General features: G+C 36.5%; 1 protein-coding gene across 2 annotated transcripts in view; it reads right to left on the bottom strand.

Annotated features, from left to right (window-relative positions):
* The window catches only part of thbs3b (thrombospondin 3b), a 32,101-nt gene extending 16,997 nt beyond the window's left edge, over positions 1 to 15,104 (bottom strand). The window contains exons 1-5 of one of the 2 annotated variants that reach the window (XM_058404306.1): positions 14,801 to 15,104; positions 12,951 to 13,157; positions 11,991 to 12,244; positions 10,200 to 10,302; positions 7,792 to 7,818 (exon numbers count right to left, since the gene is read on the bottom strand). In XM_058404306.1, the coding sequence (XP_058260289.1) occupies positions 7,792 to 7,818; positions 10,200 to 10,302; positions 11,991 to 12,244; positions 12,951 to 13,157; positions 14,801 to 14,888 (679 nt within the window). In that variant the 5' untranslated portion in view covers positions 14,889 to 15,104. Of the gene's footprint in view, positions 1 to 7,791; positions 7,819 to 8,411; positions 8,422 to 10,199; positions 10,303 to 11,990; positions 12,245 to 12,950; positions 13,158 to 14,800 lie in introns of those variants that run through there. The other variant, XM_058404307.1, reaches the window with a different exon arrangement.
* Positions 15,105 to 21,320: the final 6,216 nt, after the last annotated feature.

The raw sequence follows: 21,320 nt of genomic DNA, 5'->3' as shown, positions 1-21,320 counted from the left end.
AGCAAGTTTAATACAAGTGTAATATAGGTGGAGTACAGATGTAACAACTGGTGTAATGGCAAGTGTAATAGCAAGTTTAATACAAGTGTAATATAGGTGTGGTACAGCTGTAACAACTGGTGTAATGGCAAGTGTAATAGCAAGTTTAATGCAAGTGTAATATAGGTGTTGTACAGATGTAACAACTGGTGTAATAGTAAGTGTAATAGCAAGTTTAATACAATTGTAATATATGTGTAGTACAGATGTAACAACTGGTGTAATAGCAAGTTTAATGCAAGTGTAATATAGGTGTAATACAGATGTAATAACTGGTGTAATAGTAAGTGTAATAGCAGGTTTAATACAAGTGTAACATAGGTGTAATACAGATGTAACAACTGGTGTAATGGTAAGTGTAATAGCAAGTTTAATACAAGTGTAATAGCAAGTTTAATACAATTGAAATATAGGTGTAATACAGATGTAACAACTGGTGTAATAGTAAGTGTAATAGCAGGTTTAATACCAGTGTAATAAAGGTGTTGTACAGATGTAACAACTGGTGTAATAGTAAGTGTAATAGCAAGTTTAATACAAGTGTAATAAAGGTGTTGTACAGATGTAACAACTGGTGTAATAGTAAGTGTAATAGCCAGTTTAATACAAGTGTAATATAGGTGTAATACAGATGTAACAACTGGTGTAATAGTAAGTGTAATAGCAGGTTTAATACAAGTGTAATATAGGTGTAGTACAGATGTAACAACTGGTGAAATAGTAAGTGTAATAGCAAGTTTAATACAAGTGTAATATAGGTGTAGAACAGATGTAACAACTGGTGTAATAGTAAGCGTAATAGCAAGTTTAATACAAGTGTAATAGCAAGTTTAATACAATTGAAATATAGGTGTAATACAGATGTAACAACTGGTGTAATAGTAAGTGTAATAGCAGGTTTAATACCAGTGTAATAAAGGTGTTGTACAGATGTAACAACTGGTGTAATAGTAAGTGTAATAGCAAGTTTAATACAAGTGTAATATAGGTGGAGTACAGATGTAACAACTGGTGTAATGGCAAGTGTAATAGCAAGTTTAATGCAAGTGTAATATAGGTGTAAAACAGATGTAACGCCAGGTGTAATGTCAAGTGTAATAGAAAGTTTAATGCAAGTGTAATATAGGTGTGGTACAGCTGTAACAACTGGTGTAATGGCAAGTGTAATAGCAAGTTTAATGCAAGTGTAATATAGGTGTTGTACAGATGTAACAACTGGTGTAATAGTAAGTGTAATAGCAAGTTTAATACAAGTGTAATGTATGTGTAGTACAGATGTAACAACTGGTGTAATAGCAAGTTTAATGCAAGTGTAATATAGGTGTAATACAGTTGTAATAACTGGTGTAATAGTAAGTGTAATAGCAGGTTTAATACAAGTGTAATATAGGTGTAATACAGCTGTAACAACTGGTGTAATGGTAAGTGTAATAGCAGGTTTAATACAAGTGTAATAAAGGTGTTGTACAGATGTAACAACTGGTGTAATAGTAAGTGTAATAGCAAGTTTAATACAAGTGTAATATAGGTGTAGTACAGATGTAACAACTGGTGTAATAGTAAGTGTAATAGCAAGTTTAATACAAGTGTAATAGCAAGTTTAATACAATTGAAATATAGGTGTAATAGATGTAACAACTGGTGTAATAGTAAGTGTAATAGCAGGTTTAATACAAGTGTAATAAAGGTGTTGTACAGATGTAACAACTGGTGTAATGGCAAGTGTAATAGCAAGTTTAATACAAGTGTAATAAAGGTGTTGTACAGATGTAACAACTGGTGTAATAGTAAGTGTAATAGCAAGTTTAAAAAAACTGTAATAAAGGTGTAGTACAGATGTAACAACTGGTCTAATAGTAAGTGTAATAGCAAGTTTAATGCAAGTGTAATAAAGGTGTTGTACAGATGTAACAGGTGTAATAGTAAGTGTAATAGCAAGTTTAATACAAGTGTAATAAAGGTGTTGTACAGATGTAACAACTGGTGTAAAAGTAAGTGTAATAGCAAGTTTAATACAAGTGTAATAAAGGTGTTGTACAGATGTAACAACTGGTGTAATAGCAAGTTTAATGCAAGTGTAATATAGGTGTAATACAGATGTAACAACTGGTATAATAGTGAGTGTAATAGCAAGTTTAATACAAGTGTAATAAAGGTGTTGTACAGATGTAACAACTGGTGTAATAGTAAGTGTAATAGCAAGTTTAATACAAGTGTAATATAGGTGTAGTACAGATGTAACAACTGGTGTAATAGTAAGTGTAATAGCAAGTTTAATACAAGTGTAATAAAGGTGTTGTACAAATGTAACAACTGGTGTAATAGTAAGTGTAATAGCAAGTTTAATACAAGTGTAATATAGGTGTAGTACAGATGTAACAACTGGTGTAATAGTACGTGTAATAGCAAGTTTAATACAAGTGTAATATAGGTGTAATACAGATGTAACAACTGGTGTAATAGTAAGTGTAATAGCAGGTTTAATACAAGTGTAATATAGGTGTTGTACAGATGTAACAACTGGTGTAATAGCAAGTTTAATGCAAGTGTAATATAGGTGTAATACAGATGTAACAACTGGTGTAATAGTAAGTGTAATAGCAGGTTTAATACAAGTGTAATAAAGGTGTTGTACAGATGTAACAATTGGTGTAATAGTAAGTGTAATAGCAAGTTTAATACAAGTGTAATAAAGGTGTTGTACAGATGTAACAACTGGTGTAATAGTAAGTGTAATAGCAAGTTTAATACAACTGTAATAAAGGTGTAGTACAGATGTAACAACTGGTCTAATAGTACGTGTAATAGCAAGTTTAATGCAAGTGTAATAAAGGTGTTGTACAGATGTAACAACAGGTGTAATAGTAAGTGTAATAGCAAGTTTAATACAAGTGTAATAAAGGTGTACAGATGTAACAACTGGTGTAATAGTAAGTGTAATAGCAAGTTTAATACAAGTGTAAAAAAGGTGTTGTACAGATGTAACAACTGGTGTAATAGCAAGTTTAATGCAAGTGTAATATAGGTGTAATACAGATGTAACAACTGGTGTAATAGTAAGTGTAATAGCAGGTTTAATACAAGTGTAATAAAGGTGTTGTACAGATGTAACAACTGGTGTAATAGTAAGTGTAATAGCAAGTTTAATACAAGTGTAATATAGGTATAGTACAGATGTAACAACTGGTGTAATAGTAAGTGTAATAGCAGGTTTAATACAAGTGTAATAAAGGTGTTGTACAGATGTAACAACTGGTGTAATATTAAGTGTAATAGCAAGTTTACTGCAAGTGTTATAGCAAGTTTAATACAAGTGTAATATAGGTGTAATACAGATGTAACAACTGGTGTAATAGTAAGTGTAATAGCAGGTTTAATACAAGTGTAATAAAGGTGTTGTACAGATGTAACAACTGGTGTAATAGTAAGTGTAATAGGAAGTTTAATGCAAGTGTAATAAAGGTGTTGTACAGATGTAACAACTGGTGTAATAGTAAGTGTAATAGCAAGTTTAATACAAGTGTAATAAAGGTGTTGTACAGATGTAACAACTGGTGTAATAGTAAGTGTAATAGCAAGTTTAATACAAGTGTAATAAAGGTGTTGTACAGATGTAACAACTGGTGTAATAGCAAGTTTAATGCAAGTGTAATATTGGTGAAATACAGATGTAACAACTGGTGTAATAGTAAGTGTAATAACAAGTTTAATACAAGTGTAATATAGGTGTAGTACAGATGTAACAACTGGTGTAATAGTAAGTGTAATAGCAAGTTTAATACAAGTGTAATAGCAAGTTTAATACAAGTGTAATATAGGTGTAATACAGATGTATCAACTGGTGTAATAGTAAGTGTAATAGCAGGTTTAATAGAAGTGTAATAAAGGTGTGATACAGATGTAACAACTGGTGTAATAGTAAGTGTAATAGCAAGTTTAATACAAGTGTAATATAGGTGTTGTACAGATGTAACAACTGGTGTAATAGTAAGTGTAATAGCAGGTTTAATACAAGTGTAATAAAGGTGTTGTAATACAAGTGTAATATAGGTGTTGTACAGATGTAACAACTGGTGTAATAGAAAGTGTAATAGCAGGTTTAATACAAGTGTAATAAAGGTGTTGTACAGATGTAACAACTGATGTAATAGTAAGTGTAATAGCAAGTTTAATACAAGTGTAATATAGGTGTAGTACAGATGTAACAACTGGTGTAATGGCAAGTGTAATAGCAAGTTTAATGCAAGTGTAATATAGGTGTGATACAGATGTAACAACTGGTGTAATAGTAAGTGTAATAGCAAGCTTAATGCAAGTGTAATATAGGTGTAGTACAGATGTAACAACTGGTGTAATAGTAAGTGTAATAGCAAGTTTAATACAAGTTTAATATAGGTGTTGTACAGATGTAACAACTGGTGTAATAGTAAGTGTAATAGCAAGTTTAATAGAAGTGTAATATAGGTGTAGAACTGATGTAACAACTGGTGTAATAGTAAGTGTAATAGCAAGATTAATACAAGTGTAATAGCAAGTTTAATACAAGTGTAATATAGGTGTAGCACAGATGTAACAACTGGTGTAATAGTAAGTGTAATAGCAAGTTTAATACAAGTGTAATAAAGCTGTTGTACAGATGTAACATCTGGTGTAATGGCAAGTTTAATAGCAAGTTTAATGCAAGTGTAATATAGGTGTCATACAGATGTAACAACTGGTGTAATAGTAAGTGTAATAGCAAGTTTAATACAAGTGTAATATATGTGTAGTACAGATGTAACATCTGGTGTAATAGTAAGTGTAATAGCAAGTTTAATACATGTGTAATAAAGCTGTTGTACAGATGTAACAACTGGTGTAATAGCAAGTTTAACGCAAGTGTAATATAGGTGTAATACAGATGTAATAACTGGTGTAATAGTAAGTGTAATAGCAGGTTTAATACAAGTGTAATAACTGTGTTGTACAGATGTAACAACTGGTGTAATAGTAAGTGTAATAGCAAGTTTAATACAAGTGTAATATAGGTGTAGTACAGATGTAACAACTGGTGTAATAGTAAGTGTAATAGCAAGTTTAATACAAGTGTAATAAAGCTGTTGTACAGATGTAACAACTGTTGTAATGGCAAGTGTAATAGCAAGTTTAATACAAGTGTAATAAAGGTGTTGTACAGATGTAACAACTGGTGTAATGGCAAGTGTAATAGCAAGTTTAATACAAGTGTAATATAGGTGTAGTACAGATGTAACGACTGGTGTAATATCAAGTGTAATAGCAAGTTTAATGCAAGTGTAATATAGGTGTAGTACAGATGTAACAACTGGTGTAATGGCAAGTGTAATAGCAAGTTTAATGCAAGTGTAATATAGGTGTCATACAGATGTAATAACTGGTGTAATAGTAAGTGTAATAGCAAGTTTAATACAAGTGTAATATATGTGTAGTACAGATGTAACATCTGGTGTAATAGTAAGTGTAATAGCAAGTTTAATACATGTGTAATAAAGGTGTTGTACAGATGTAACAACTGGTGTAATAGCAAGTTTAACGCAAGTGTAATATAGGTGAAAATAAAGATGTAATAACTGGTGTAATAGTAAGTGTAATAGCAGGTTTAATACAAGTGTAATAAAGGTGTTGTACAGATGTAACAACTGGTGTAATAGTAAGTGTAATAGCAAGTTTAATACAAGTGTAATATAGGTGTAGTACAGATGTAACAACTGGTGTAATAGTAAGTGTAATAGCAAGTTTAATACAAGTGTAATAAAGCTGTTGTACAGATGTAACAACTGTTGTAATGGCAAGTGTAATAGCAAGTTTAATACAAGTGTAATAAAGGTGTTGTACAGATGTAACAACTGGTGTAATGGCAAGTGTAATAGCAAGTTTAATACAAGTGTAATATAGGTGTTGTACAGATGTAACAACTGGTGTAATGGCAAGTGTAATAGCAAGTTTAATGCAAGTGTAATATAGGTGTAATACAGATGTAACAACTGGTGTAATAGTAAGTGTAATAGCAAGTTTAATACAAGTGTAATATATGTGTAGTACAGATGTAACATCTGGTGTAATAGTAAGTCTAATAGCAAGTTTAATACAAGTGTAATAAAGGTGTTGTACAGATGTAACAACTGGTGTAATAGCAAGTTTAATGCAAGTGTAATATAGGTGTAATACAGATGTAATAACTGGTGTAATAGTAAGTGTAATAGCAGGTTTTATACAAGTGTAATAACGGTGTTGTACAGATGTAACAACTGGTGTAATAGTAAGTGTAATAGCAAGTTTAATACAAGTGTAATAGCAAGTTTAATACAAGTGTAATATAGGTGTAGCACAGATGTAACAACTGGTGTAATAGTAAGTGTAATAGCAAGTTTAATACAAGTGTAATAAAGCTGTTGTACAGATGTAACATCTGGTGTAATGGCAAGTTTAATAGCAAGTTTAATGCAAGTGTAATATAGGTGTAGTACAGATGTAACGACTGGTGTAATGTCAAGTGTAATAGCAAGTTTAATGCAAGTGTAATATAGGTGTAGTACAGATGTAACAACTGGTGTAATGGCAAGTGTAATAGCAAGTTTAATGCAAGTGTAATATAGGTGTCATACAGATGTAACAACTGGTGTAATAGTAAGTGTAATAGCAAGTTTAATACAAGTGTAATATATGTGTAGTACAGATGTAACATCTGGTGTAATAGTAAGTGTAATAGCAAGTTTAATACATGTGTAATAAAGGTGTTGTACAGATGTAACAACTGGTGTAATAGCAAGTTTAATACAAGTGTAATATAGATGTAGTACAGATGTAACAACTGGTGTAATAGTAAGTGTAATAGCAAGTTTAATATAAGTGTAATATAGGTGTAGTACAGATGTAACAACTGGTGTAATGTCAAGTGTAATAGCAAGTTTAATGCAAGTGTATTATAGGTGTGGTACAGATGTAACAACTGGTGTAATAGTAAGTGTAATAGCAAGTTTAATACAAGTGTAATAAAGGTGTACAGATGTAACAACTGGTGTAATAGTAAGTGTAATAGCAAGTTTAATACAAGTGTAAAAAAGGTGTTGTACAGATGTAACAACTGGTGTAATAGCAAGTTTAATGCAAGTGTAATATAGGTGTAATACAGATGTAACAACTGGTGTAATAGTAAGTGTAATAGCAGGTTTAATACAAGTGTAATAAAGGTGTTGTACAGATGTAACAACTGGTGTAATAGTAAGTGTAATAGCAAGTTTAATACAAGTGTAATAGCAAGTTTAATACAAGTGTAATATAGGTGTAGCACAGATGTAACAACTGGTGTAATAGTACGTGTAATAGCAAGTTTAATACAAGTGTAATAGCAAGTTTAATACAAGTGTAATATAGGTGTAGTACAGATGTAACAACTGGTGTAATAGTAAGTGTAATACCAAGTTTAATACAAGTGTAATAGCAAGTTTAATACAAGTGTAATATAGGTGTAATACAGATGTAACAACTGGTGTAATAGTAAGTGTAATTGCTGGTTTAATACAAGTGTAATAAAGGTGTAGTACAGATGTAACAACTGGTGTAATAGTAAGTGTAATAGCAAGTTTAATGCAAGTGTAATATAGGTGTAGTACAGATGTAACAACTGGTGTAATAGTAAGTGTAATAGCAAGTTTAATACAAGTGTAATAACAGGTCTCTTACAGATGTATTAACAAATGTAATAGCAGGTGTAATAACAGCGTTGTCACTCACCCAGCAAGGTGTTCATGTCACTGCCCACTGCAACACACAACCATCACTAAATCAGTTATTCCACATTACACAGCACACTGACCAACTGAACTGAGGATCAAGTGAATGAAATGAAATAACACATTTACATTGCATGTTGAAAGTGCTCTCTCTCTCTCTCTCTCTCTCTCTCTCTCTCTCTCCCTCTGTCTCTCTCTCTTTCTGGCTCGTAGGTACATTGTGTTTCATTGTTTTTGTTAAATCGGGAGCTTTCAGGACAGAGTTCTATAAATTAAGGTGAAAAGGCAGAAGAATGAGGATCAGATGTGATCAGAGCTGAAGTAGAGAAGTGGATCAGCACTTAGGGCAGGTAGGACCTCATGTCTCTCAGAGTCTTAAATCACTTCGGATAAAACCTAAAAGACTAAAGAAAGTTTGTCTTGTGAATGTAGATTTAAGTCCATGGCTGCAGTACTGCGGTTGGCCAGAAGAGGGAGAGGGCAGATTTTAACCAATCAGCACAGAGCAGTGTGTACAGCTAAATACACATAATGGACATCCATTCATTCTGATGTAGATGTGGTGTGTTGTGTAGTGTTGTGTCTGTACCCATGTTGTGTTGTGTAGTGTTGTGTCTGTACCCGTGTTGTGTTGTGTAGTGTTGTGTCTGTACCCATGTTGTGTTGTGTAGTGTTGTGTCTGTACCCGTGTTGTGTTGTGTAGTGTTGTGTCTGTACCCGTGTTGTGTTGTGTAGTGTTGTGTCTGTACCTGTGTTGTGTTGTGTAGTGTTGTGTCTGTACCCATGTTGTTTAGTGTTGTGTCTGTACCCGTGTTGTGTTGTGTAGTGTTGTGTCTGTACCTGTGTTGTGTTGTGTAGTGTTGTGTCTGTACCCATGTTGTTTAGTGTTGTGTCTGTACCCGTGTTGTGTTGTGTAGTGTTGTGTCTGTACCCATGTTGTTTAGTGTTGTGTCTGTACCCGTGTTGTGTTGTGTAGTGTTGTGTCTGTACCTGTGTTGTGTTGTGTAGTGTTGTGTCTGTACCCATGTTGTTTAGTGTTGTGTCTGTACCCGTGTTGTGTTGTGTAGTGTTGTGTCTGTACCCGTGTTGTGTTGTGTAGTGTTGTGTCTGTACCCATGTTGTGTAGTGTTGTGTTGTGTCTGTACCCGTGTTGTGTTGTGTAGTGTTGTGTCTGTACCCATGTTGTGTTGTGTAGTGTTGTGTCTGTACCCGTGTTGTGTTGTGTAGTGTTGTGTCTGTACCTGTGTTGTGTTGTGTAGTGTTGTGTCTGTACCCATGTTGTGTTGTGTAGTGTTGTGTCTGTACCCGTGTTGTGTTGTGTAGTGTTGTGTCTGTACCCCTGTTGTTTAGTGTTGTGTCTGTACCCGTGTTGTGTAGTGTTGTGTCTGTACCCGTGTTGTGTTGTGTAGTGTTGTGTCTGTACCCATGTTGTTTAGTGTTGTGTCTGTACCCGTGTTGTGTAGTGTTGTGTCTGTACCCGTGTTGTGTTGTGTAGTGTTGTGTCTGTACCCATGTTGTTTAGTGTTGTGTCTGTACCCGTGTTGTGTTGTGTAGTGTTGTGTCTGTACCCGTGTTGTGTTGTGTAGTGTTGTGTCTGTACCCATGTTGTTTAGTGTTGTGTCTGTACCCGTGTTGTGTAGTGTTGTGTCTGTACCCGTGTTGTGTTGTGTAGTGTTGTGTCTGTACCCATGTTGTTTAGTGTTGTGTCTGTACCCGTGTTGTGTTGTGTAGTGTTGTGTCTGTACCCGTGTTGTGTTGTGTAGTGTTGTGTCTGTACCCATGTTGTTTAGTGTTGTGTCTGTACCCGTGTTGTGTTGTGTAGTGTTGTGTCTGTACCCATGTTGTTTAGTGTTGTGTCTGTACCCGTGTTGTGTTGTGTAGTGTTGTGTCTGTACCCGTGTTGTGTAGTGTTGTGTCTGTACCCGTGTTGTGTTGTGTAGTGTTGTGTCTGTACCCCTGTTGTTTAGTGTTGTGTCTGTACCCGTGTTGTGTAGTGTTGTGTCTGTACCCGTGTTGTGTTGTGTAGTGTTGTGTCTGTACCCATGTTGTTTAGTGTTGTGTCTGTACCCGTGTTGTGTTGTGTAGTGTTGTGTCTGTACCCGTGTTGTGTTGTGTAGTGTTGTGTCTGTACCCATGTTGTTTAGTGTTGTGTCTGTACCCGTGTTGTGTTGTGTAGTGTTGTGTCTGTACCCGTGTTGTGTTGTGTAGTGTTGTGTCTGTACCCGTGTTGTGTTGTGTAGTGTTGTGTCTGTACCCGTGTTGTTTAGTGTTGTGTCTGTACCCGTGTTGTGTTGTGTAGTGTTGTGTCTGTACCCGTGTTGTGTTGTGTAGTGTTGTGTCTGTACCCGTGTTGTGTTGTGTAGTGTTGTGTCTGTACCCGTGTTGTGTTGTGTAGTGTTGTGTCTGTACCCGTGTTGTGTTGTGTTGAGTCTCCCTGCAGTGAGCAGTCAGTGAGGAGCCCAGCTTTAGGAAGAGAACCACCGAGGGCCAACTTTAAAGATTCCACTGAACCCTACACACACACAGACATACACACACACACACAGACACACACAGAGCCAATTAGGTAGAGTAGCATGGTTAGTAGCTAGCTGTGTGAACGAAGGAGAACCCACAGAATTATTTTCCTGAATCAAACGAATGAATGAGTTTTTATTTAAAACAGAATCAGGAGTCAGATGTTTGAGCCACACTCTTGGAATATAATCAGATTTTTCTAAGTAGAAATCATAATTTAACTGATATCAGCACTCACACTCAGTACAGACTTGGACTTAGCCTTAGAGAACAGCCTAAGACTAATAATAAACAAACAAAAATGTGTTATTTAAGAAATTTAATTGTTTGGAAGGAGTCTCCAGTGTGAGTGCCTTGTTCCAGTTATATACCAGAGATATAAATATATATAATAAAATCATTTCTAACAAAAGACAGAAAAAATCAGGCCTCTTTATCTATAAACATTCCCAGTTTAAATAAATAAATAAATAAATAAAATGTACACATTTCCAAATCCGGGTTCTTTTCTGATGGTTATCTGATATCCGATGTGTCTTCTCCGCTCTTTCTGCTGCTATCTGTAGCTCGTATAACAGTCAGGAGATTCCTTTAGTACCACAGTGGTGTTTGAACTGTTAAAAAGGGTCTCAGATCTCCTAAACAGGTTATGGGGACATGTGTGCTATCTGATCTGATTTGAATATAAACCAGAGAGGAAGATAAAAAGAGGGAGAGAGATAAGAGAACAAAGCTCGCTCTGTGTCCATTCACTTCTTATCTCAGTCCTCATTGTCGCCGGTCTCATCCGAGCGAGACGACGTTTCCCACTGTCCCTACGGCACTGTCTCTATGATTCTCAGAAGGACTTTTTAAAGGGGGAAGAAGGAAAAAATAGTATGGGGTGTTTTACTTAGAAATGTGACAGAAACATCTGCAGGACGTTTTGTAACAGTTTATTAAACAGCGACTGCGAGTTCAGAGTCTCAGGCTCATGTGTGTAAAAATAATCAGTGACAGTCATGGAGAAACCTTTCCCTCCTAAACTTGTCCGTTTTATTGGTATATTTGATGCTAATGAACAGAAACCTGTAGTTCATGATCTTATTTACATTAAAGCAGCTGTAAACAGTCTGTCCCTCACTCACTCGCTATAGAATCTGTATACATAAGTTAATAACAGAAAAGAAAAACAAACAAACAAACAAACAAACAATACAGCTTGTTGTTACCGATTAAAATCTCTGTTAAATTTACAAAGAGAGAAAAAATGAGAAGAGTGTGTGTGTGTGTGTGTGTGAGAGAAAGAGAGAGAGAGAGAGAGAGAAGGACAAACTGGCAAAGGAAGAGAGAGGGGGGGACAGAGACAGGGACAGAGACAGAGGGAGACAGAGAAAGAGAAACTGGCAAAGGAAGAGAGATGGACAGAGAGACAGAGAGGTACAAAACGACAGAGAGAGACAAAGAAAGACAAACTGGAAAAGGAAGAAAGAGAGAGAAAGAGAGTGAGAGTAAGAAGACAAAGAAAGAGGGACCGAGGGAAAGAGAGTGACAGATAGAGAGCTTTACATTTGACTGTTGTGATCTGGACACTGGTCAACATTCTAATATACAGCTACTAGAAAACTAATCTCCAGAATTCAACATCACTGTGGTATAAACTGCTCTATTCACTCAGGTTCAGATTCAGGTTCAGACTCGCACCTGCATTCGGACGAAGTTTCTTTCTCCGCTCCGGACCTCCACAGACTCCACTTTCGAAGGCACCTTGGCCAATGAGGGCAGCCCGTGGGCGGAGTCAATCAGACGGCAGTTAATGTAGAGCTCAAAGCTGATGTGGCTCTGTCTGAGTCCGCCCACTTTGAGGATGAGGGACTGGCTCCGCCCATCAGCGAGGGTGGGGTTATGTAGATTCACCAATTGGAGCTTCCCGTCAGAGCGCAAATATTTTACTAACACTATAAGGGGGGCAGAGAGAAAGACAGACAGACAGACAGAGAGAGCCAGACAGAAATACAGGCAGAGAGACAGAGAGAGGAATAGCCAGAGACAGACAGGGGGAGAGACAGAGAGAGAGACAGAAAGATTGACACAGAGAGACAGATAAAGGTACAGAGAGACAGACAGAGGAATAGCCAGAGACAGACAGGGGGAGAGACAGAGAGAGAGACAGAAAGATTGACACAGAGAGACAGATAAAGGTATAGAGAGACAGATAGAGGAATAGCCAGAGACAGACAGGCGGAGAGACAGAGACAGAGAGAAACAGAAAGATTGACACAGAGAGACAGATAGAGGAATAGCCAGAGACAGACAGATGGAGAGACAGACAGAGAGACAGAAAGATTGACACGGAGAGACAGATAAAGGAATAGAGAGACAGACAAAAAGAATGAGATGGCGAGACAGACAGAGGGACAGAAACAGGAAAGGAAAGACCAACAGACAGACATAAAGAAAGAGAGACAGAAAGAGCAATGACAGACAGACAGAAAGGCAGTGGGACAGAAGGACAGTAAGAGGCAGGTTGACAGGGTACAGAGAGACAGATGCAGGATGTGGGGGCAGAGAGACAAAGAGTAACACATTCATTTAGGATGAAATGAAAGCAAGTAGGATAATCTGTTTGTGTGTGTGTGTGTGTGTGTGTGATACTCTCATTACCTTTAGTGATCTTGCCGATGACGGTGATCTCCAGGTATTTCTTGCCGTCGTCTCTGCTGTAGATTCCGAACAGCATGCCGCCCAGTTTAGGAGGGAGACGAAACGTGGAGGTCACGTACACTTCCTTCATTTTCTCCAAACCTCCCACCAAATCCTCCACCGCCGCCGCCATCCGAGCGCCGCCACTCAGCGCCAACACGTCGATCACTGCGGCCGAGACGTGGAGGGGAACGGTGTCAGTACAGACACACTGTGACATTTACACTGTCCTTCTCTACACACACTGGAGTACAGTAATAACATACTGCCCTGCGTTCACGCCTTTACTACCACAAATTCTGTGGAATATGACGCTGCTAGAAAAAGAAACTCTTGCAGATTAGTCTTTAAAGCTAACACTTTTTTATTACAATATCCACATACTGAATGTGTTTGAGGGTGGGGGTAAGACAGCTGGAGCTGTAAGACAGCATCATTACCTGCTTGTTAAGGTAATGCTCTTATACAAGGTTTAGATCATTTGGTGACTTGCGTGTTGAACCTTTTGGCTTTCCATACTGAAATAATTCAACTTATTCTATCCTAAACTAAATAGTGAAGCAGGATATGACATAAGACATTTTTTTGGACATCTGTCCAAAAGCAATCATACAGCTGGAATAGAAAACTTATACAAAACTTGACAGGCTTTGAGCAACATTATATAGATTATAACGCACCGTTAATAATGATGAATGTTTTGTGGTATAAAAGCATTGTGCAGTTTTATCAAGGAAAGGAAATGAGCTGATAATGTTTACTGGGCAATCTTACAGAATGGGTCACTTCTTCTTCTCTCATCTTCCTCAGAGTTTTATTGTCACTCTCCTTTCTTTCTTTCTTTCTTTCTTTCTTTCTTTCTTTCTTTCTTTCTTTTAGCAAAAACCCAGCAGCATTCATTGAGTTACTGTCTTAAAAGTGGTGTCATGTAATTCTCTGCTTTCTTTACTGACACACAAACATTGTTGTGTTGTATTAAAAAATGGGAAAATGAATGTTTTTCTACTGACTCAATAATGCACAAGTACTTAAAATAAACACTGGTATCAAGAATTTGTAGAATAAGAAAAAGAAAACAAAAATGACTTTTTGTTCATTTTTTGCTAGTTAATTGTAGCATATATCTAAGATACACTCTCTCTCTCTCTCTCTCTCTCTCTCACACACACACACACACACACACACACACACACACACCTGAGCTTATGAAATGAGCTGAGAAATGATCTAAAATATAGAATATGTGAATCATAAGGATAGAAATAATAATAATTAAAAAAATCAATGTACAATATATAATATAGATAATAAGTGGGGGAATAAAACAGAATTAGTGTACAAGTCTTAAAGAGTAAAGCGATTAAGTGGGAAAGAAAACGATATTATAAGTGTTCATCAGTAAAAAAAGAAATCAACTTAAAAGAGAACCAACAAGAATAAGATCAATAAATGAAAAGAAACAAAGAGAAAAACAAACATATAAGCTTAATAATAAATCAGTCCATTACATTTCTTAAATCTCTCTGTAATGATGTAATAAGATAAGCTTCAAAATCGCCCGGATAATTCTACACTGTATATCATTCATTATATATGAGTTAATTAGATGCTATAGCTTTTGTATTAATAATAATAATAATAATAACCATGTTAACTCAGTGCCACAAATGTGTTGATATAATACTCTAAACACAACAATGCAAGCCTCTAGGTGTTCTTTAGAGGTCAGAGATTCATCAGTGTAAGAGACACAGATCTGATGTAAAGTCTCGTGACTTCAGTAAAAATGACCGGAGTGTGCACGAGCCTACCTTTCATATCCGAGCAGTTTGATTGAGGAACAAACAGCGCCACGTGCAGAAAAAGCAGCACTTTAGTGAGTAATCTCGCTCCCTCCATCCTGCTGAAAAATACAAGAGTTTAATGAATGAACAAGAGCTTTTTTTTAATCCCTCCTATATTCAGGGGTTTCTGAACAGCAGAGAGCTCAGTCTGCGCTCCGGCGCACAGCAGCAGCACTGTGGAAGGCCATAGGTGCCAAAAACGAAGCAAATTCATCCACAGTCAGCTTTCCGCTTATTCCGAGTCATGTTCTGAGAAATGAAGAACTGTACTGGCGAATAGAGTGCTGCTAAGGGCTGGGTGATGTCCTGAAGGTGTTTCAGAGGGGTTTTTTTTTTACTCTCACATACATACACATACAAACCCTGTGTTAGATAAATCAGGGGGAGGAGTTTCACTGTAAAAACGTCTATATAAGGCTTAGGATTCAGTTTGATTCAGAGAGCTAATGTGCGATCGCAAGTCAGAAATCTACACAGAATGACACTCGGTGCTTGGTGTGAGGAGAATCGGGATGTAAGGAGGTAGGAATTAGGAAGAGCAGTGCTACGAGTAGGAGTTGGAAGCTTTTCCTCCGTGCTTATCATGGGTTTCTTTTCAACGTGACCACAAATACTTAACACTTTAAAAGAAAGAAAGAAAGAAAGGAAACCCACACACAAGCTTTAATCTAATGTCAGAAGGTAATCGTTTTGTTTTGAGAGTTTTACCTTTAAGCAGAAATATTTTCGGAGTATAGTAAAATCAGGAACTTTATCTCAACTTTATAGTTGAACTTTATAATTTATCTCAATAACTTTATATTTTATCTCAATAAAGCACTTTATGTTAAACATTAGATTGTTGCCATTTTAATGAAAACCACACACCAAGTCAAAGCGCTGACTGGTGAAATGTTATTGCTATGGCAGCAAGTAGTAGGAACAACTACTGGTGAAATTCATAGTGGAGTCTTGGACAGATGAACCACACAACCAGAATATTCACCGATTTATTAAATTCACAGATTAAATAAAAGCCATTAACTCTAACGCTAACTCTAACTTACAGTGACTTCCTTTTCTTTCTGCTGTTTATTTCTGCCTCTGATCTTGATAGCGTACTTAATGATTTTATTTTGTTTCAATATTATTTTGTCTCCTTTCAAAAACTCTATATAAGGATTCCTATGTATGACAAGTATAAGCTGTTGCTATAGAAACGATAATAACAAATATTAATTCAACATTAATTAATGACCTTAATATAAACCTGTGATGTGCAGCTGCACTACTGTCAGAACTGCTGTTATAGAAAAAGAATCAACACCTTCTGACCAATCAGGATTGAGAATTCACAACATACAAGCTCATATGTCCGAATATAACAGTGAAGATCTGCTAGATATTAACACATCATTGCCAAATATATGACCTAATATTTGCCACATGTGACACATTACTGGATAGAACAGCGCTGATAAGTCACATCGGTGCAGTGTTTGCTGTTCTGGTTCATTTGGCTCCTCTAAATGAGAAACAGGAGCTGAGCCTGAGGCGATGTTTGATGATGTCCAGACGGTGAGACAACAAGTGCTGTCAATCAGTGCCGAAGCATCTACCGCCGGTTTTACTCTCCGAGTGCAAATAAACATGTTCTTTGAGCAATTTCTCAAGATTTTAACCTTGTTCTCAAAAACACCCTTACTGATAACCACTACTACTGTATTGTTACATGTTGTAATGTATAATATGATCTTTAATTTATATTGGAATATAAAGATATTACAAATTTAAACACATGACCATTTGTATACAGCGGAACCTCGGCATATGAATGTCCTCCCTTATGAATTGAAATTTTTCAAGACATTTGCATCGGCATATGAAGCATTTTCACCATACGAATGAACCCTGGCTAAGTTGCGCATATGTTACGCGTCAGTGGAAAGCCAAACGAACAGAGCTTACAAATTTTACGAATTGTTTTCCAGTCAGTGAAAGCTGTTTGGAAAGAGTCAACCCACGATCCCAGCGTTACCTTCAGCACACGTTCAAAAGCTAGCTGATTTCTCGGGTGTATTTTTGTTGACAGATCGGTGGTGTGGGTGGTCTGTTCTATTTTTAGCCCAAGCTTGGTGGCACGACTTCCTGTGAGGAGCCTTGACATGGAATGCTTGGCTTGGGTCAGTTCTTTGTAAGCAGCCATACAGTTTCCATACGCTTCATATTGGGAATATCGGTCATATTTGTGGGCGGCTGGAACGGATGTTCTGTATTTATATTATTTCTTATGGGAAAATTTATTTCAATACAAATGGTCACCATAAGCGATGGGAACCGATTCCTATGCCGAAGTTCCACTGTATTTGTACAGCATAACATCATTCAGAAAAGGCTCATCTGTTAGCTAATCACTCTAATAACTCTATAAATCACTCACTAACACAACATGCTGCCTTCAAATTTCGGATTTTTATTATTACAGATTATAGATCTTACTACACACCTCTCAATTCTGATTGGTCTGAAGATTATTCTGATTATTATTTTCTGTATGACAATAATTTCTCATTATTTCTCATTATTTTAATTAATGCTTTTGTCACAATGCATATTATTTGTATATTGACTCATTTACAGGGATTTGTAAGGATGCTCAAATTAATAATCTGTGTGTCAAAATGAGACGCTTTCTGTCAGGAGTTGTTTACTGAACATCGATGGAAGGAGTCTCCAGTGTCAGCGCTGAGGTAAAGCTGTCACTTTATGGTATAACAATACAGATGGTTTTAAAATATTTTAAACATGTTTTGGAAAGAGAGATAATAAAGGCATATAAAATTGCTGAAGTGTAAGGCAATATATAGAGCATTTCGGGTCATTCTGTTATAGGAAAATAACCATCTTCAGGATAATAACTGTAACTGCTTCACAGACTTGGGAGATAATGTTTCTTCTTTTTCTTTTTCATAAAGATTATTTTTTGTTACAAAACTGAAATCTAAAAATCCTCCAATTTTCTATCAAATCGATTTTAAAATGTTTTATATGTCATGTGAACTGTATATTTGGAGCAGGTTAAATATTTAAAACTACTTCAGTGAGGTATACTTTGAGGTATGTCTACCCCAGACATGTCGGTCACATGACCAGTCCCCTTCCTTCACAGGTTAGAGGACACTGTACATCAGTAAGCCATGCACACTAATCCACAGCAGCAGCTAATAAAGATCCAGCAGAGCGTGTGAGACGTTCATGCTTCTTCAGTAAGAGCTTTATCCTGGTCTGGTCTGTTCCAGGATCACTGAGACGTGATTACACCCCTGAATGAGACGCCAGTCCAGTGCAGGGCATCATGAACACACACACACACACTTGAGACAAGTCCACGTGTGTTTGGACAGTGGAAGGAATCCAACCCAAATACAAAACCTTCACTCAGCCGATAAGCCGAGGATCAAACCGGTGACCCTGGAGCTGTGAGGCGGCAATGTTACCCCGTTGTGCCACTGTATGTGAGATGTGAACCTGTAAATCTCACACACCCCGGGAGTGTCTAGACCAGATGGAATGATAATTGGTCTTCATACTGAAGAGGAAGACGAGGAAGTCCTTAGGGCTGTCTGACCTACATGAGTAAGAGTGTCCTCTGCAAAAAAATGTCTGTTTTAAATGTACAAACAATCACTTTTTGGCACTTGTTCATTTCTTATCTCACTTGTCTTACTAATCTCTCAGTTTTGTAAAGCTGTTTATTAGAATTAATGATCCACTGACATGAGAAAAGATTGGCCTGAGAATCTTGAGTCTTTTTCAAAACAGTGATACGAAGCAGCCGGAAACATGAGAAGATGCAGCGCTAACATGTGCTCTGTCTGAACATCCCAAATACCCTACTGTACAGGAGGTGGAAAACAGAACGCCGAAGACGCAGTACATCTTAATTCTGATTATTCATTCAACATTAGGTAAGAAATCCCAGAATGCAACAGGACTACCACAGTGCTATCCCAAAATGCATCAGGACCGGCAGAAAAGAGCTGAGTGGAAGTGCTATAGGTATTAAACTTGTTCCTTGTGGTTAAACTGTACTTGAATGCAGTAGATACTGAATCAAATGTGAAAGGTACTGAATCAAATGTAGCAGGTACTGAATCAAATACAGCAGGTACTGAATCAAATACAGCAGGTACTGAATTAAATGTAGCAGATTCTGAATTAAATGTGGCAGGTACTGAATCAAATGTGACAGGTACTAAATCAAATATAGCAGGTACTGAATTAAATGTGGCAGGTACGAAATCAAATGTAGCAGGTACTGAATTAAATGTGGTGGATACTGAATTAAATGTGGCGGGTACTGAATTAAATGTGGCAGGTGCTGAATCAAATGTGAAAGGTCCTGAATCAAATGTGACAGGTACTGAATCAAATGCAGCAGGTAATGAATTAAATGTGGCAGGGACTGAATACAATGTGAAAGGTACTGAATCAAATGTTGCAGGTACGAAATCAAATGTAGCAGGTCCTGAATTAAATGTGGCAGGTGCTGAATCAAATGCGGCAGGTACTGAATACAATGTGAAAGGTCCTAAATTAAATGTGGCAGGTGCTGAATCAAATGCGGCAGGTACTGAATACAATGTGAAAGGTCCTGAATCAAATGTGGCAGGTACTGAATCAAATACAGCAGGTACTGAATTAAATGTGGCAGACACTGAATCAAATGCAGCAGGTACTGAAATAAATGTGGCAGGTACTGAATCAAATACAGCAGGTACTGAATTAAATGTGGCAGGTACTGAATCAAATGCAGCAGGAACTGAATCAGGACAGAATCAGCAGTCAGATGTAAAGCTTTGAGAAACTTTCCCAGTTTCTCAGTTACATGAAAAGATTCCTTCTGGTCATTAAAAGAGAGAGAACAGCAAGTCGGAGAGAGAACTATTGTTCATAGCTGCTCTAATGTAAGTGATGAGAGGAACTTGCTTCATAGATGTTCCATAATATTAAATGTGACTATAAACTGAAGAAGAGAAATGTTGTGGAGTGAAAGGTGAGTTCAGGGTTTGTGCCATTTTTTGAATCAGTAAACAATCAACATCAGGCTAGTGGGTGGGGCTTATAAAAACAAGAGTAAATTGGTTGTGATCTCTGGGAGGGGCGTGTAACCATTTAGTCTGAATTTGGATTTGATGGTCACAAAAAATTTGGATTTGGACAAACATATCGATAGATTTATTAAAGACTGAATCCTTCATAGGGAAAAAATATATATATCACTGTAGTCATTCTTGGACTAAAGGATTTGTCTGGGCTTCCAGAACGTTTAGATCATGGTTTTCCGGTGAGTTCATACACTTTGTTAGGCATGATGACTTGTTTAGTCTGTACATCATCATGTCAAGTACAGCATTATTTCTTTATTCTTTTAATCTCTTTACCATCTGTTAACCTGGAACAAGTTCATGGGAAGAATTAAAGAATTTCAAGAATAAACTCTACTCTATTATTCTCCTGTAAGACTGAACATGTACTTTGTGGATAAATATTTATTTTTTAAATCTGACTTCGTCCCCATGGTGTTACATGTAAAGAGAAAAGTGTGAAGGATTTAGCCTGAATTTGGATTTAATGGTTAGAAATATACTGATAGATTTATTACAGACTGTATAAGGTGTGAAGGTTTTCTAAAAAATATTCTCAAAAGGTCTTCATGAATAATGCGTGGAGGGGTTTCATTCCTTTGAAATGACATCCACTTTTTAGTAAAAATTAAAAAATAAAATAAATAGAAACATAAAAATAAAATAAAATAAAATAAAATAAAATAAAATGTTGTCAGGTGCCTGTATGATGAGCACTGTTCATGCTGTATAATTCGTGGAGATTAAAAAAAAAAAAATGAGTCAAAGATCTTAATAAATAATGCTTGGAGAGGTTTCATTCCTTTGAAATGACATCCACACTTTAGTAATAAATATATTTAACAAAATATTGTCAGATGCCTGCATGATGAGCACGGTTCATCTGCTAACCAACAGCTGCCTTCACCTAAAATAAATCTTCATCATCCTCACCCGGAATAAATATTTATCCGTCAGCTCTGCCGGTTCTGTCTGTATTCAGCAGATGGATCATGACAACGTTATGGGTTTTGGAACAAGACCTCCACTTTCTGAACATGTCCCGGAAAGCTTCACTGTGTTTAGAAGTTAGAAGTGAGAAGGAAGTGTGTAAGTTACTTAGAAAAAAAGGCAACCATGGGAACGGTTTCTGTTAGTCATAAATTTAAGAGAACAGAGAAATGTTCTCTGCAAACATGCGCATCTTTTTTTCTTTTAAATATCATGGCCAAAAATTGTATTGTAAAAAAAAAAAAATCACTTTGGTTCTATTCCAAAACCCAGACTTCCTGTGCTGTCCTGTTTCTTTATCAGATTGTAGCTCAAGTAAAAGTGGTGAGATTACAGAACGTTAGTTTAAAGATTACTACACAAGATCGCTG

This window comes from Hemibagrus wyckioides, linkage group LG12 (genome assembly GCF_019097595.1).
Source record: "Hemibagrus wyckioides isolate EC202008001 linkage group LG12, SWU_Hwy_1.0, whole genome shotgun sequence".
In the NCBI taxonomy this organism is placed as follows: Eukaryota; Metazoa; Chordata; class Actinopteri; order Siluriformes; family Bagridae; genus Hemibagrus; species Hemibagrus wyckioides.
Note: the sequence above shows the minus strand (reverse complement) of the source record. Positions and strands in the feature narration are given on the sequence as shown.